The sequence below is a fragment of the Equus caballus genome, chromosome 17 (genome assembly GCF_041296265.1).
Source record: "Equus caballus isolate H_3958 breed thoroughbred chromosome 17, TB-T2T, whole genome shotgun sequence".
NCBI classification, from domain to species: Eukaryota; Metazoa; Chordata; class Mammalia; order Perissodactyla; family Equidae; genus Equus; species Equus caballus.
Window position 1 is genome coordinate 38108390 of NC_091700.1, and position 16445 is coordinate 38124834.

At 40.9% G+C, this 16445-nt stretch overlaps 1 protein-coding gene across 2 annotated transcripts in view; it reads right to left on the minus strand.

Annotated features, from left to right (window-relative positions):
- Positions 1-16445, minus strand: part of LOC138918366 (phosphatidylinositol 3,4,5-trisphosphate 3-phosphatase TPTE2-like) — a 257717-nt gene that overhangs the window by 144884 nt on the left and 96388 nt on the right. Inside the window, exons 26-29 of one of the 2 annotated variants that reach the window (XM_070239617.1) lie at positions 11333-11380; positions 10396-10449; positions 4252-4299; positions 3315-3368 (exon numbers count right to left, since the gene is read on the minus strand). The exons of the other annotated variant lie outside the window; for it this stretch is intronic. Coding sequence (XP_070095718.1) covers positions 3315-3368; positions 4252-4299; positions 10396-10449; positions 11333-11380 — 204 coding nt within the window. The remainder of the gene's footprint in view (positions 1-3314; positions 3369-4251; positions 4300-10395; positions 10450-11332; positions 11381-16445) is intronic. 2 annotated transcript variants of the gene reach the window in all.

Sequence of the window (16445 nt, forward strand, 5' to 3'; positions counted from 1 at the left end):
CCACATGTAAAAAGCAAAACTCTAGAATTCCTAGAAGACAATAACACGGAAGAAAACCGAGATGACCTCTTTAGAAACATGACTTTCTAGATGTGACAGCAAAATCAAGATCATGAAAGGAATAACTGATAAGCTGGACTTCATTAACATTTTAAACTGCTGCTCCACAAGACACAATGTCAAGAGGATAAAAACACAAGCCACAGACTGGGAGAAAACATTTGCAAAAGGCACAGTTGATAAAGGAATAACAAATATACAAATACGCAAAGAAATCTTAAAACTAAACAACAAGAACACGCACAACCAGATTAAAAAATGGGGCAAACAACTTAACAGACATCTGGCCAAAGAAGACATAAAAATGGCAACTAAGAGTACGAGACGATGCTCCACATCATATGGCTCCAGGGAAATGCAAATTGAACAACAATGAGATACCACTACACACCTGTTAGAATAGTCAAAATATGGAACACTAACAACAGCAATTGCTGACAAGCATGTGGAGCAATGGAGACACTCATTCAGTATTGGTGGCAAGGCAAAACGGAACAGCCACTCTGGAAGGCAGTTTAGGGGTTTCTTACAAAACTAAGCATAACCCTTAACGTACGATCCAGCTTAACATACGCTCCTTGGTATTTACCCCAACGAGTTCAAAACTTACACGCAGATGAAAACCTGCGCACAAATGCTGATAGCAGCTTTACTCGTAGTCGCCAAAAAGCGGAAGCAACCAAGATGTCCTGCACCAGATGAACGGCTGAACAAACCGTGGTACATCTAGTCAACGGCATATTATTCAGCGCTAAAAAGCAACGAGCTATCAAGCTGTGAAAAGAAACCTTACATGCATGTTACTTTGTGAAAGAAGCCAATCTGAAAAGGTTGCATACTGTATGAGGCCAACTATATGACATTCTGGAAGTGGCAAAATTGGGGCGACAGGAAGAGATCCGTGGTTGCCAGGAGTTGGCGGGGAGAAGGATGAATAGGCGGAGCACAAAGGATTTTTAGGGCAGTGAAAATACTCCATCGTTATGAAACTCTAATGACAGATTCATGTCATTCTACTTTTATCCAAACCCATAGAATGTATGACACCAAGAGTGAGTCGCAATGTAAACCATAAATCAGATAATATTCCATTATGGCTTTCATTTTCCAATTCTGGTAATCGTATTATGGTTACGGAAGTGAAAATTTTCTGATTTTGATCACTGTGCTGTGGTTAGGTGTCCCTGAAGGTAGAAAAATAAAACTGAAATATTCAGGAGTAAAGGGTATGTGGTCTGCATTTTCTCTCTAATGATTCAGGAATAGAGCCTAAGTGTGTAGGAAGGTGTGTGTCACGTGTGTGTCTATCAAACATCTTCTGCCTCAACTCACATAAAAATCAGGTCTAGATACAGGTATATTGAGAGAGAGAGCTCTTTCTATGTGTATATCTATATCTAAACGTATTTTCTTTCTCTCTCTCTCTTTCTATATATATCTATAGATCGATAGATCGATAGATAGATAGATTTATGTCTATATACCTACATATCCATATGATGGGAATAACAAAGGAAATGTGACAAAATGTTAACAATTGGAAATGTAAGTAAAGGGTATACTGGAGCTTTTGGAACCATTTGCGAGAAATTTCTGTATGTGTTGGAATATTGTTCAGTCTTAAAAAGAAATGAAATTCTGACACATGCTGCAACATGGATTGACTTTGAGGGCATTGTGCTAAATGAAATAACTAGTCACAAGAAGACAAATTTTGCGTGATTCCACTGACATGACATACCTAGAGTAGTCAAACTCACAGAGACAGAAGGTAGAATGGTGGTTGCCAAGAGCTTGGGAAAGGGGCAACGGGGAGAGTAGTTTAATGTGTACAGAGTTTCAGTTTTGCAAGACGAGAAGAGTTCTGCAGGTTGGCTGCACAACAATATGAAGGTACCTAACGCTACAGAATGGCACACTTAAAAATGCTGAAGATGATCAATTTTAGGTTACATGCATTTACCACAATTTAGAAATCTGCATAAGTTTCGAATTCTTACAATGGAAAAAGTGTTTCAAAAATAGCTCTCCTGGTGCTTGTTCTGGTGAAAATGAGATTGGGGAGAAAAGGAGATAGTACAAAAAAGCTGACGTTGAAAAACCAAAAATTGTCTGTCTCAACTCATCCTACATCCAACCTATTCCACCAAGGAAACTTGAAAGTGCATTTAGAACAATGCCCCTTACTGAGTCTATGTCTTGATTTGCTCTGTCAACCTCCTGACTAAAGACTCAAAGGGCTATCTTCACTGGGTCTCTCCACACTCTGTCTGGAGTCGGCTCCCTGTTTTGTGGTCAGCTCTCACTCTTCTCAGCATTCACGTGGGAGAGGGAATATCGAGCTGCACAGACTCTCCAGCCCTTAAAAGCCCATATAGCGGCAGAGACAACATACCCTCTCCACATCCCAGACATCACCCCAAAAGATGTCCACATACCTGGGAATGCACAGTCTAGGAGTGCATCTCTAGAAAAGCCTACCTCTCTAGAAAGCTACAGTTGGTACGTCTACGGTTCACGATTGGAGTTTGTATTGGTTGCAGAGCCTCAAGCATGACCCCTCATTGCCTTGCCAGTGCTACTAGGATTGAGCCAAAACCATTCAGCAGAGCCTACAATGCCCTTCAAAACCTGACCCTGCCAGCCCTCATCCTTGTGGCGCACCTCTCTCTCCCTCAATCCTGTTCTCCAGTCCTGACCTCCTTTTATTTCCTCCCAAGAGCCATATGCCTTCCAACACTGCTCAATGACGTCAGAAAAAGAAGTGAGAGGTATAAGGACTGGACAGGAAAAATGAAAGTTATCGCTGTTTTCAGATGACATGACTAAGTACACGGAAAACTTTTGTTCCATGTAATAAGCACTTAAATGGTATTTATTACGTGCCAGACATCATCCTAAGTGTTTAACACTTATTTGGTCCTCATAACAAATCGTCACGGAGCCTGGAGAGTTGTTCCATGTTAACGTAAACACCAAGAAATGCAACAACATGTCATTTGAGATTTCCTACATGGGACAGTGATGTGACCAACTTATTTGAACAAGGATTCTGTGAATCTAAGAATATGATAAACATGACTTAGCTCAGTGGATCCGAAATTTTAGAAAAGATCTTAGAATCATTGTCCAGAATATTCCGCATTCCCATGGATCATGCCGCGTCTGCATTTCACTCACTCTCTCTCTCTCTCTCTCTCTCTCTCTCTCTCTCTCTCTCTCTCTCTCTCTCTCTCTCTGAGTATATACGTCACCTTTTGTTGGTGGTTCCATCACAGATTATTTCTGTCAGTTCATCGGGGTCATTTCTAAAGAATTAAAAGCATATATGATCAGACTCCAAGTGACTTCATAGAGTTACACTCTTGTTTGCAATTAGTTACAAGTAGTCTTCAAGTGGTAAACTGGTTGAACCCTAAAGAATTATGTGGGTGTTAGTTATTTGGAAACTAGTATTTTAATCTTCCCTAGAAATAGGGCTTTCTATAGTTGTAACGGAGATCTTCGGCCGGTCAAAAAGCCTAATGAATGAAGATATTGAAATACAATTCTTCACTACTGAACCTTACTCTCACGTGTAATTGCATCGAGGTTGAATTTAGCTCAAAATTCAACTCCAGGTTGTAGGCACACATTTCCCCAGCTCCTCCTAATTTCCTGATCCTCAACACCCTCCACCACATCCTGACCCTTCATGTATCATGTATGTCTTTTCTGTTCCTCATACAGGGTTCAGATGACTGCAGGTCTGAGGCACGGGCTCCCTCCACTATGACGGTGGCTTGGCATTCGGGACACCAGCTTCAGATGGTGGCAGAGCTCTGGAGGCTGAGGAAAGGAGCCGAGGTCTGTTGAGCTCCATTCTCTTCTGCTGAGAGCTCCACTGCTCCCTCTCCACTGCTACCGTCTCCTTGCTCCAAATAGGATTCTCTCCTCTCCTGGCCCACTCTAGCAGAGTCTTACACACAGGCATTCTGAGAGTTTCCTCAAAGCTTTGGCTACTACTTTCTAAGGCTCACAAACAAACCGTGAGTAAGAAGTCTCCCTCTTATGACTCCTCCTTCCTTTTGCCACCTAGGCCCAACAGGAAAGAAAGTTACCTACAGAAGCTTATAGTCTCTTACGGAAACCTGTTGTTGCCATCGATGCCCCCCGTACCTTTCACCACTCAGATCACTCATGTCAACTCACCCCATCTTGTCACTGTTGCCAGACGACATTCGGGAAGAATCCATAACCCTGCCATAGAGTAAAAAACAGGTACAAAAAATAGAGTCAGACATTTTGGAAGATAATCAGGTTCTTTTTCCCAACAGAATTGCAGCACACAAAAAGTAAAGTCACGAGGAAACACGACAGAAACAAAAGCATCCGTTTCAGGGTCCAGCACTGGAACCTCTGACACAGTTTCCGGGTTCTGTATGTGCGTGTGTGCGTGTCTGTGTGTCCCTGTGTGTATCCACTGGAAAGAGAATGAAGGGAACAAGGGAGACATAGCATTCATGATTAAACCTCCTTCCTTCTTCACCATTTTGTTTCTCCTTCATGCACTCTGGAATCAATTTGGGAAACGTGAGAGGGATCTGAGTGTGTCGGGATGGGGAGGTGCATCCAAGTAAGAGCTAACACAGAGATATAGATAGAAAGAGAATACACAAGAACAATGAACATACAGTGTCAGGGCCTAGTCCCTGGTTGTTATTTGGTAGGAAAGAAACAAGTAGGAAGGTCAAGGATGACCAAATGATGATTAAAAGATTTTCTGACCTGCGTGAAGACCATGCGTTTACAATGATTCTTTTTCTTTTTCTTTTTCTCTACAGTCCTTTCAGAAAACGTTATCTGGTTATATTATCCAAAATCAAGACTTTTCACCTCAAAACTGGCTTGGGTAATCTTTTCTCTATTTATCTTTTTCTTCATCTACAAAATAAGACACTTGCAAAATGCACTTTGAGTCTGTCACCTTCACAGTATCATGCTAATATTCAGCACTGCACAAATATTATTGATTTTTGGACAGCCTGCACTCTTCACCAAATTCTTTCAAATTTCATTAATTCTGTATCTGGCAACAATATACATTAGTATATATATCTTAAAGTTCAAATACACTTAAAGGTTCTCATCAAAGTAACACACCCTGATAATTTCCAGAGAAATCATGGGTTCCTATCAAGACGCCAAATGGTACGGCATGTTGCATCCTCCTCCCAAAACTTCAGAAGTCCTAAGGAACTATGCACCCCCAGAAATAACAAGAGTGACAACCCTGGGAAATGACAGAGGCCTGAAGGCTGTCTCTTAATTGGTGGGTAGCCTGGGATTAGGGGCAGTGGGTGGCAGCCTTGAGGGGCTCAGTGTGAGGGAAAATTTTAAGGACCGTTCTTGCCTCTCCCCTGAGTTGCTTGGAAGCGATCACTTTCCTTTCTCAGCAGAAACAAGTAGCAACCACCCAGATGTAGCTAGGATAAAAGTAGAGTAGCATTAGGTTAGCTGATGAAAGCAGGGAAGGGCTGAACAATCCTTGATCCTTCACTCCTCCACCTCCTCCGTCTCCCAAGCCCCAGGTGACAACCTCAAATGCCTCCTCAAATGCCGCTTTCCCCAAGAGCTCAAAGGTGACAGATCCTGACCACAGGAGTTGAGTGGTCACAGTGTTTCACGGTTTCTGAGACTGTCTGCGCCTGGGGCCATCACCTCCCCTCATACTAAACTTACTTAGAAAAACACACCTTAGGTCCTAGGTCTCAACAAAGGTGACTATATAATACAGCACCCAAGAGAGGACACTTCTGAGAGTGAAAAGGACACACTATTAATAATTATTCTGAGATAACAGCCACAGACTGAGATGGTCCCAAGCAAAACGTTAGCCCTTCTCTAATACAAGATGCCAGACAGAGTAGCCAACAGCCACAAGGAATGAAAGCTCACAAGTCAAAACAATTACATACCTGAGGAGTACAACGACTGAAAAAGAAATACAACAAAGTGAGCAACATATACCATTTGAAGTAGAACTACTGGAACATACTGGAACATAAGCATGACAAATACACTTAAAGATACAAGGGAAGATGTTAGTAGCACGAAGCGACAATGAGAAACCATAAGGAAAACCTCATGAGGAAATAGGTGTAAAAGTACGATTGTTAAAGACTTAAGTCGTGGGATAAATAGCAGTGTGGATACATGAGAACAGCAAATTATTTAGACATGGAAAATGACATTGAGAAACTCTCCCAGAAAACACAATAAAACAATAAAGTGAGAGAATATTTAAAAGAACAGCAGTGTGATATGGTGGGTAAAATAAGACATCTAACATCTGAAATAAACGAAATCCAAGACATCTAAGACGGAAAAAAAAGAAAACAGAGAAGAGGAAATATTCAAAAACTAATGAAGATAAATTTCACAAAGTTAAAGAAGGAAGTAAAAAATTATCTGTCAAGGATCCATGGAAATGAAGAGAAAATTCTAAAAGCTTCCAAAAAGAGCAAAGAAAATAAGAACAGACTGACACGATCTCTCTCTAGAGCAAACAGAACACATCTTGTTTGAGAGCACACAAGTGACATTTATGAAAACAGACAACATATTTGGACATAAACAAAGCATTAATAACGTGCGCGGGAGCAATATCATATAGATTTTCTCTGACCGTATCGCAACTGCAATAGCTTTTTAAAAGTCAACATAATATCAAAGAAGAAAAAAGTTGAAGGACTGACATGAGCCAATGTCAAAATTCACTATAAAGCTACAGCAATCAAGACAGTGCGGTACTGGCGAAAGAACAGACAAATGGACCAAAGGAGCAGAACAGAGAGCCTAGAAATAGATGCCCGTTAACATACTCCACCGTTCTTTGACAAAGGAGCACAGACCATACAATGGAGCAAAGACAGTCTTATCAACGAATGGTGCTGGAAGAACTGGACATCCACGTGCGAGACAATGAACGTGCACATGGACCTTTACACCTTTACAAAACGGAAATCAAAATGCATTATAGACCCACATGTAAAAAGCAAAACTCTAGAATTCCTAGAAGACAATAACACGGAAGAAAACCGAGATGACCTCTTTAGAAACATGACTTTCTAGATGTGACAGCAAAATCAAGATCATGAAAGGAATAACTGATAAGCTGGACTTCATTAACATTTTAAACTGCTGCTCCACAAGACACAATGTCAAGAGGATAAAAACACAAGCCACAGACTGGGAGAAAACATTTGCAAAAGGCACAGTTGATAAAGGAATAACAAATATACAAATACGCAAAGAAATCTTAAAACTAAACAACAAGAACACGCACAACCAGATTAAAAAATGGGGCAAACAACTTAACAGACATCTGGCCAAAGAAGACATAAAAATGGCAACTAAGAGTACGAGACGATGCTCCACATCATATGGCTCCAGGGAAATGCAAATTGAACAACAATGAGATACCACTACACACCTGTTAGAATAGTCAAAATATGGAACACTAACAACAGCAATTGCTGACAAGCATGTGGAGCAATGGAGACACTCATTCAGTATTGGTGGCAAGGCAAAACGGAACAGCCACTCTGGAAGGCAGTTTAGGGGTTTCTTACAAAACTAAGCATAACCCTTAACGTACGATCCAGCTTAACATACGCTCCTTGGTATTTACCCCAACGAGTTCAAAACTTACACGCAGATGAAAACCTGCGCACAAATGCTGATAGCAGCTTTACTCGTAATCGCCAAAAAGCGGAAGCAACCAAGATGTCCTGCACCAGATGAACGGCTGAACAAACCGTGGTACATCTAGTCAACGGCATATTATTCAGCGCTAAAAAGCAACGAGCTATCAAGCTGTGAAAAGAAACCTTACATGCATGTTACTTTGTGAAAGAAGCCAATCTGAAAAGGTTGCATACTGTATGAGGCCAACTATATGACATTCTGGAAGTGGCAAAATTGGGGCGACAGGAAGAGATCCGTGGTTGCCAGGAGTTGGCGGGGAGAAGGATGAATAGGCGGAGCACAAAGGATTTTTAGGGCAGTGAAAATACTCCATCGTTATGAAACTCTAATGACAGATTCATGTCATTCTACTTTTATCCAAACCCATAGAATGTATGACACCAAGAGTGAGTCGCAATGTAAACCATAAATCAGATAATATTCCATTATGGCTTTCATTTTCCAATTCTGGTAATCGTATTATGGTTACGGAAGTGAAAATTTTCTGATTTTGATCACTGTGCTGTGGTTAGGTGTCCCTGAAGGTAGAAAAATAAAACTGAAATATTCAGGAGTAAAGGGTATGTGGTCTGCATTTTCTCTCTAATGATTCAGGAATAGAGCCTAAGTGTGTAGGAAGGTGTGTGTCACGTGCGTGTCTATCAAACATCTTCTGCCTCAACTCACATAAAAATCAGGTCTAGATACAGGTATATTGAGAGAGAGAGCTCTTTCTATGTGTATATCTATATCTAAACGTATTTTCTTTCTCTCTCTCTCTTTCTATATATATCTATAGATCGATAGATCGATAGATAGATAGATTTATGTCTATATACCTACATATCCATATGATGGGAATAACAAAGGAAATGTGACAAAATGTTCACAATTGGAAATGTAAGTAAAGGGTATACTGGAGCTTTTGGAACCATTTGCGAGAAATTTCTGTATGTGTTGGAATATTGTTCAGTCTTAAAAAGAAATGAAATTCTGACACATGCTGCAACATGGATTGACTTTGAGGGCATTGTGCTAAATGAAATAACTAGTCACAAGAAGACAAATTTTGCGTGATTCCACTGACATGACATACCTAGAGTAGTCAAACTCACAGAGACAGAAGGTAGAATGGTGGTTGCCAAGAGCTTGGGAAAGGGGCAACGGGGAGAGTAGTTTAATGTGTACAGAGTTTCAGTTTTGCAAGACGAGAAGAGTTCTGCAGGTTGGCTGCACAACAATATGAAGGTACCTAACGCTACAGAATGGCACACTTAAAAATGCTGAAGATGATCAATTTTAGGTTACATGCATTTACCACAATTTAGAAATCTGCATAAGTTTCGAATTCTTACAATGGAAAAAGTGTTTCAAAAATAGCTCTCCTGGTGCTTGTTCTGGTGAAAATGAGATTGGGGAAAAAAGGAGATAGTACAAAAAAGCTGACGTTGAAAAACCAAAAATTGTCTGTCTCAACTCATCCTACATCCAACCTATTCCACCAAGGAAACTTGAAAGTGCATTTAGAACAATGCCCCTTACTGAGTCTATGTCTTGATTTGCTCTGTCAACCTCCTGACTAAAGACTCAAAGGGCTATCTTCACTGGGTCTCTCCACACTCTGTCTGGAGTCGGCTCCCTGTTTTGTGGTCAGCTCTCACTCTTCTCAGCATTCACGTGGGAGAGGGAATATCGAGCTGCACAGACTCTCCAGCCCTTAAAAGCCCATATAGCGGCAGAGACAACATACCCTCTCCACATCCCAGACATCACCCCAAAAGATGTCCACATACCTGGGAATGCACAGTCTAGGAGTGCATCTCTAGAAAAGCCTACCTCTCTAGAAAGCTACAGTTGGTACGTCTACGGTTCACGATTGGAGTTTGTATTGGTTGCAGAGCCTCAAGCATGACCCCTCATTGCCTTGCCAGTGCTACTAGGATTGAGCCAAAACCATTCAGCAGAGCCTACAATGCCCTTCAAAACCTGACCCTGCCAGCCCTCATCCTTGTGGCGCACCTCTCTCTCCCTCAATCCTGTTCTCCAGTCCTGACCTCCTTTTATTTCCTCCCAAGAGCCATATGCCTTCCAACACTGCTCAATGACGTCAGAAAAAGAAGTGAGAGGTATAAGGACTGGACAGGAAAAATGAAAGTTATCGCTGTTTTCAGATGACATGACTAAGTACACGGAAAACTTTTGTTCCATGTAATAAGCACTTAAATGGTATTTATTACGTGCCAGACATCATCCTAAGTGTTTAACACTTATTTGGTCCTCATAACAAATCGTCACGGAGCCTGGAGAGTTGTTCCATGTTAACGTAAACACCAAGAAATGCAACAACATGTCATTTGAGATTTCCTACATGGGACAGTGATGTGACCAACTTATTTGAACAAGGATTCTGTGAATCTAAGAATATGATAAACATGACTTAGCTCAGTGGATCCGAAATTTTAGAAAAGATCTTAGAATCATTGTCCAGAATATTCCGCATTCCCATGGATCATGCCGCGTCTGCATTTCACTCACTCTCTCTCTCTCTCTCTCTCTCTCTCTCTCTCTCTCTCTCTCTCTCTCTCTCTCTCTGAGTATATACGTCACCTTTTGTTGGTGGTTCCATCACAGATTATTTCTGTCAGTTCATCGGGGTCATTTCTAAAGAATTAAAAGCATATATGATCAGACTCCAAGTGACTTCATAGAGTTACACTCTTGTTTGCAATTAGTTACAAGTAGTCTTCAAGTGGTAAACTGGTTGAACCCTAAAGAATTATGTGGGTGTTAGTTATTTGGAAACTAGTATTTTAATCTTCCCTAGAAATAGGGCTTTCTATAGTTGTAACGGAGATCTTCGGCCGGTCAAAAAGCCTAATGAATGAAGATATTGAAATACAATTCTTCACTACTGAACCTTACTCTCACGTGTAATTGCATCGAGGTTGAATTTAGCTCAAAATTCAACTCCAGGTTGTAGGCACACATTTCCCCAGCTCCTCCTAATTTCCTGATCCTCAACACCCTCCACCACATCCTGACCCTTCATGTATCATGTATGTCTTTTCTGTTCCTCATACAGGGTTCAGATGACTGCAGGTCTGAGGCACGGGCTCCCTCCACTATGACGGTGGCTTGGCATTCGGGACACCAGCTTCAGATGGTGGCAGAGCTCTGGAGGCTGAGGAAAGGAGCCGAGGTCTGTTGAGCTCCATTCTCTTCTGCTGAGAGCTCCACTGCTCCCTCTCCACTGCTACCGTCTCCTTGCTCCAAATAGGATTCTCTCCTCTCCTGGCCCACTCTAGCAGAGTCTTACACACAGGCATTCTGAGAGTTTCCTCAAAGCTTTGGCTACTACTTTCTAAGGCTCACAAACAAACCGTGAGTAAGAAGTCTCCCTCTTATGACTCCTCCTTCCTTTTGCCACCTAGGCCCAACAGGAAAGAAAGTTACCTACAGAAGCTTATAGTCTCTTACGGAAACCTGTTGTTGCCATCGATGCCCCCCGTACCTTTCACCACTCAGATCACTCATGTCAACTCACCCCATCTTGTCACTGTTGCCAGACGACATTCGGGAAGAATCCATAACCCTGCCATAGAGTAAAAAACAGGTACAAAAAATAGAGTCAGACATTTTGGAAGATAATCAGGTTCTTTTTCCCAACAGAATTGCAGCACACAAAAAGTAAAGTCACGAGGAAACACGACAGAAACAAAAGCATCCGTTTCAGGGTCCAGCACTGGAACCTCTGACACAGTTTCCGGGTTCTGTATGTGCGTGTGTGCGTGTCTGTGTGTCCCTGTGTGTATCCACTGGAAAGAGAATGAAGGGAACAAGGGAGACATAGCATTCATGATTAAACCTCCTTCCTTCTTCACCATTTTGTTTCTCCTTCATGCACTCTGGAATCAATTTGGGAAACGTGAGAGGGATCTGAGTGTGTCGGGATGGGGAGGTGCATCCAAGTAAGAGCTAACACAGAGATATAGATAGAAAGAGAATACACAAGAACAATGAACATACAGTGTCAGGGCCTAGTCCCTGGTTGTTATTTGGTAGGAAAGAAACAAGTAGGAAGGTCAAGGATGACCAAATGATGATTAAAAGATTTTCTGACCTGCGTGAAGACCATGCGTTTACAATGATTCTTTTTCTTTTTCTTTTTCTCTACAGTCCTTTCAGAAAACGTTATCTGGTTATATTATCCAAAATCAAGACTTTTCACCTCAAAACTGGCTTGGGTAATCTTTTCTCTATTTATCTTTTTCTTCATCTACAAAATAAGACACTTGCAAAATGCACTTTGAGTCTGTCACCTTCACAGTATCATGCTAATATTCAGCACTGCACAAATATTATTGATTTTTGGACAGCCTGCACTCTTCACCAAATTCTTTCAAATTTCATTAATTCTGTATCTGGCAACAATATACATTAGTATATATATCTTAAAGTTCAAATACACTTAAAGGTTCTCATCAAAGTAACACACCCTGATAATTTCCAGAGAAATCATGGGTTCCTATCAAGACGCCAAATGGTACGGCATGTTGCATCCTCCTCCCAAAACTTCAGAAGTCCTAAGGAACTATGCACCCCCAGAAATAACAAGAGTGACAACCCTGGGAAATGACAGAGGCCTGAAGGCTGTCTCTTAATTGGTGGGTAGCCTGGGATTAGGGGCAGTGGGTGGCAGCCTTGAGGGGCTCAGTGTGAGGGAAAATTTTAAGGACCGTTCTTGCCTCTCCCCTGAGTTGCTTGGAAGCGATCACTTTCCTTTCTCAGCAGAAACAAGTAGCAACCACCCAGATGTAGCTAGGATAAAAGTAGAGTAGCATTAGGTTAGCTGATGAAAGCAGGGAAGGGCTGAACAATCCTTGATCCTTCACTCCTCCACCTCCTCCGTCTCCCAAGCCCCAGGTGACAACCTCAAATGCCTCCTCAAATGCCGCTTTCCCCAAGAGCTCAAAGGTGACAGATCCTGACCACAGGAGTTGAGTGGTCACAGTGTTTCACGGTTTCTGAGACTGTCTGCGCCTGGGGCCATCACCTCCCCTCATACTAAACTTACTTAGAAAAACACACCTTAGGTCCTAGGTCTCAACAAAGGTGACTATATAATACAGCACCCAAGAGAGGACACTTCTGAGAGTGAAAAGGACACACTATTAATAATTATTCTGAGATAACAGCCACAGACTGAGATGGTCCCAAGCAAAACGTTAGCCCTTCTCTAATACAAGATGCCAGACAGAGTAGCCAACAGCCACAAGGAATGAAAGCTCACAAGTCAAAACAATTACATACCTGAGGAGTACAACGACTGAAAAAGAAATACAACAAAGTGAGCAACATATACCATTTGAAGTAGAACTACTGGAACATACTGGAACATAAGCATGACAAATACACTTAAAGATACAAGGGAAGATGTTAGTAGCACGAAGCGACAATGAGAAACCATAAGGAAAACCTCATGAGGAAATAGGTGTAAAAGTACGATTGTTAAAGACTTAAGTCGTGGGATAAATAGCAGTGTGGATACATGAGAACAGCAAATTATTTAGACATGGAAAATGACATTGAGAAACTCTCCCAGAAAACACAATAAAACAATAAAGTGAGAGAATATTTAAAAGAACAGCAGTGTGATATGGTGGGTAAAAAAAGACATCTAACATCTGAAATAAACGAAATCCAAGACATCTAAGACGGAAAAAAAAGAAAACAGAGAAGAGGAAATATTCAAAAACTAATGAAGATAAATTTCACAAAGTTAAAGAAGGAAGTAAAAAATTATCTGTCAAGGATCCATGGAAATGAAGAGAAAATTCTAAAAGCTTCCAAAAAGAGCAAAGAAAATAAGAACAGACTGACACGATCTCTCTCTAGAGCAAACAGAACACATCTTGTTTGAGAGCACACAAGTGACATTTATGAAAACAGACAACATATTTGGACATAAACAAAGCATTAATAACGTGCGCGGGAGCAATATCATATAGATTTTCTCTGACCGTATCGCAACTGCAATAGCTTTTTAAAAGTCAACATAATATCAAAGAAGAAAAAAGTTGAAGGACTGACATGAGCCAATGTCAAAATTCACTATAAAGCTACAGCAATCAAGACAGTGTGGTACTGGCGAAAGAACAGACAAATGGACCAAAGGAGCAGAACAGAGAGCCTAGAAATAGATGCCCGTTAACATACTCCACCGTTCTTTGACAAAGGAGCACAGACCATACAATGGAGCAAAGACAGTCTTATCAACGAATGGTGCTGGAAGAACTGGACATCCACGTGCGAGACAATGAACGTGCACATGGACCTTTACACCTTTACAAAACGGAAATCAAAATGCATTATAGACCCACATGTAAAAAGCAAAACTCTAGAATTCCTAGAAGACAATAACACGGAAGAAAACCGAGATGACCTCTTTAGAAACATGACTTTCTAGATGTGACAGCAAAATCAAGATCATGAAAGGAATAACTGATAAGCTGGACTTCATTAACATTTTAAACTGCTGCTCCACAAGACACAATGTCAAGAGGATAAAAACACAAGCCACAGACTGGGAGAAAACATTTGCAAAAGGCACAGTTGATAAAGGAATAACAAATATACAAATACGCAAAGAAATCTTAAAACTAAACAACAAGAACACGCACAACCAGATTAAAAAATGGGGCAAACAACTTAACAGACATCTGGCCAAAGAAGACATAAAAATGGCAACTAAGAGTACGAGACGATGCTCCACATCATATGGCTCCAGGGAAATGCAAATTGAACAACAATGAGATACCACTACACACCTGTTAGAATAGTCAAAATATGGAACACTAACAACAGCAATTGCTGACAAGCATGTGGAGCAATGGAGACACTCATTCAGTATTGGTGGCAAGGCAAAACGGAACAGCCACTCTGGAAGGCAGTTTAGGGGTTTCTTACAAAACTAAGCATAACCCTTAACGTACGATCCAGCTTAACATACGCTCCTTGGTATTTACCCCAACGAGTTCAAAACTTACACGCAGATGAAAACCTGCGCACAAATGCTGATAGCAGCTTTACTTGTAGTCGCCAAAAAGCGGAAGCAACCAAGATGTCCTGCACCAGATGAACGGATGAACAAACCGTGGTACATCTAGTCAACGGCATATTATTCAGCGCTAAAAAGCAACGAGCTATCAAGCTGTGAAAAGAAACCTTACATGCATGTTACTTTGTGAGAGAAGCCAATCTGAAAAGGTTGCATACTGTATGAGGCCAACTATATGACATTCTGGAAGTGGCAAAATTGGGGCGACAGGAAGAGATCCGTGGTTGCCAGGAGTTGGCGGGGAGAAGGATGAATAGGCGGAGCACAAAGGATTTTTAGGGCAGTGAAAATACTCCATCGTTATGAAACTCTAATGACAGATTCATGTCATTCTACTTTTATCCAAACCCATAGAATGTATGACACCAAGAGTGAGTCGCAATGTAAACCATAAATCAGATAATATTCCATTATGGCTTTCATTTTCCAATTCTGGTAATCGTATTATGGTTACGGAAGTGAAAATTTTCTGATTTTGATCACTGTGCTGTGGTTAGGTGTCCCTGAAGGTAGAAAAATAAAACTGAAATATTCAGGAGTAAAGGGTATGTGGTCTGCATTTTCTCTCTAATGATTCAGGAATAGAGCCTAAGTGTGTAGGAAGGTGTGTGTCACGTGTGTGTCTATCAAACATCTTCTGCCTCAACTCACATAAAAATCAGGTCTAGATACAGGTATATTGAGAGAGAGAGCTCTTTCTATGTGTATATCTATATCTAAACGTATTTTCTTTCTCTCTCTCTCTTTCTATATATATCTATAGATCGATAGATCGATAGATAGATAGATTTATGTCTATATACCTACATATCCATATGATGGGAATAACAAAGGAAATGTGACAAAATGTTAACAATTGGAAATGTAAGTAAAGGGTATACTGGAGCTTTTGGAACCATTTGCGAGAAATTTCTGTATGTGTTGGAATATTGTTCAGTCTTAAAAAGAAATGAAATTCTGACACATGCTGCAACATGGATTGACTTTGAGGGCATTGTGCTAAATGAAATAACTAGTCACAAGAAGACAAATTTTGCGTGATTCCACTGACATGACATACCTAGAGTAGTCAAACTCACAGAGACAGAAGGTAGAATGGTGGTTGCCAAGAGCTTGGGAAAGGGGCAACGGGGAGAGTAGTTTAATGTGTACAGAGTTTCAGTTTTGCAAGACGAGAAGAGTTCTGCAGGTTGGCTGCACAACAATATGAAGGTACCTAACGCTACAGAATGGCACACTTAAAAATGCTGAAGATGATCAATTTTAGGTTACATGCATTTACCACAATTTAGAAATCTGCATAAGTTTCGAATTCTTACAATGGAAAAAGTGTTTCAAAAATAGCTCTCCTGGTGCTTGTTCTGGTGAAAATGAGATTGGGGAAAAAAGGAGATAGTACAAAAAAGCTGACGTTGAAAAACCAAAAATTGTCTGTCTCAACTCATCCTACATCCAACCTATTCCACCAAGGAAACTTGAAAGTGCATTTAGAACAATGCCCCTTACTGAGTCTATGTCTTGATTTGCTCTGTCAACCTCC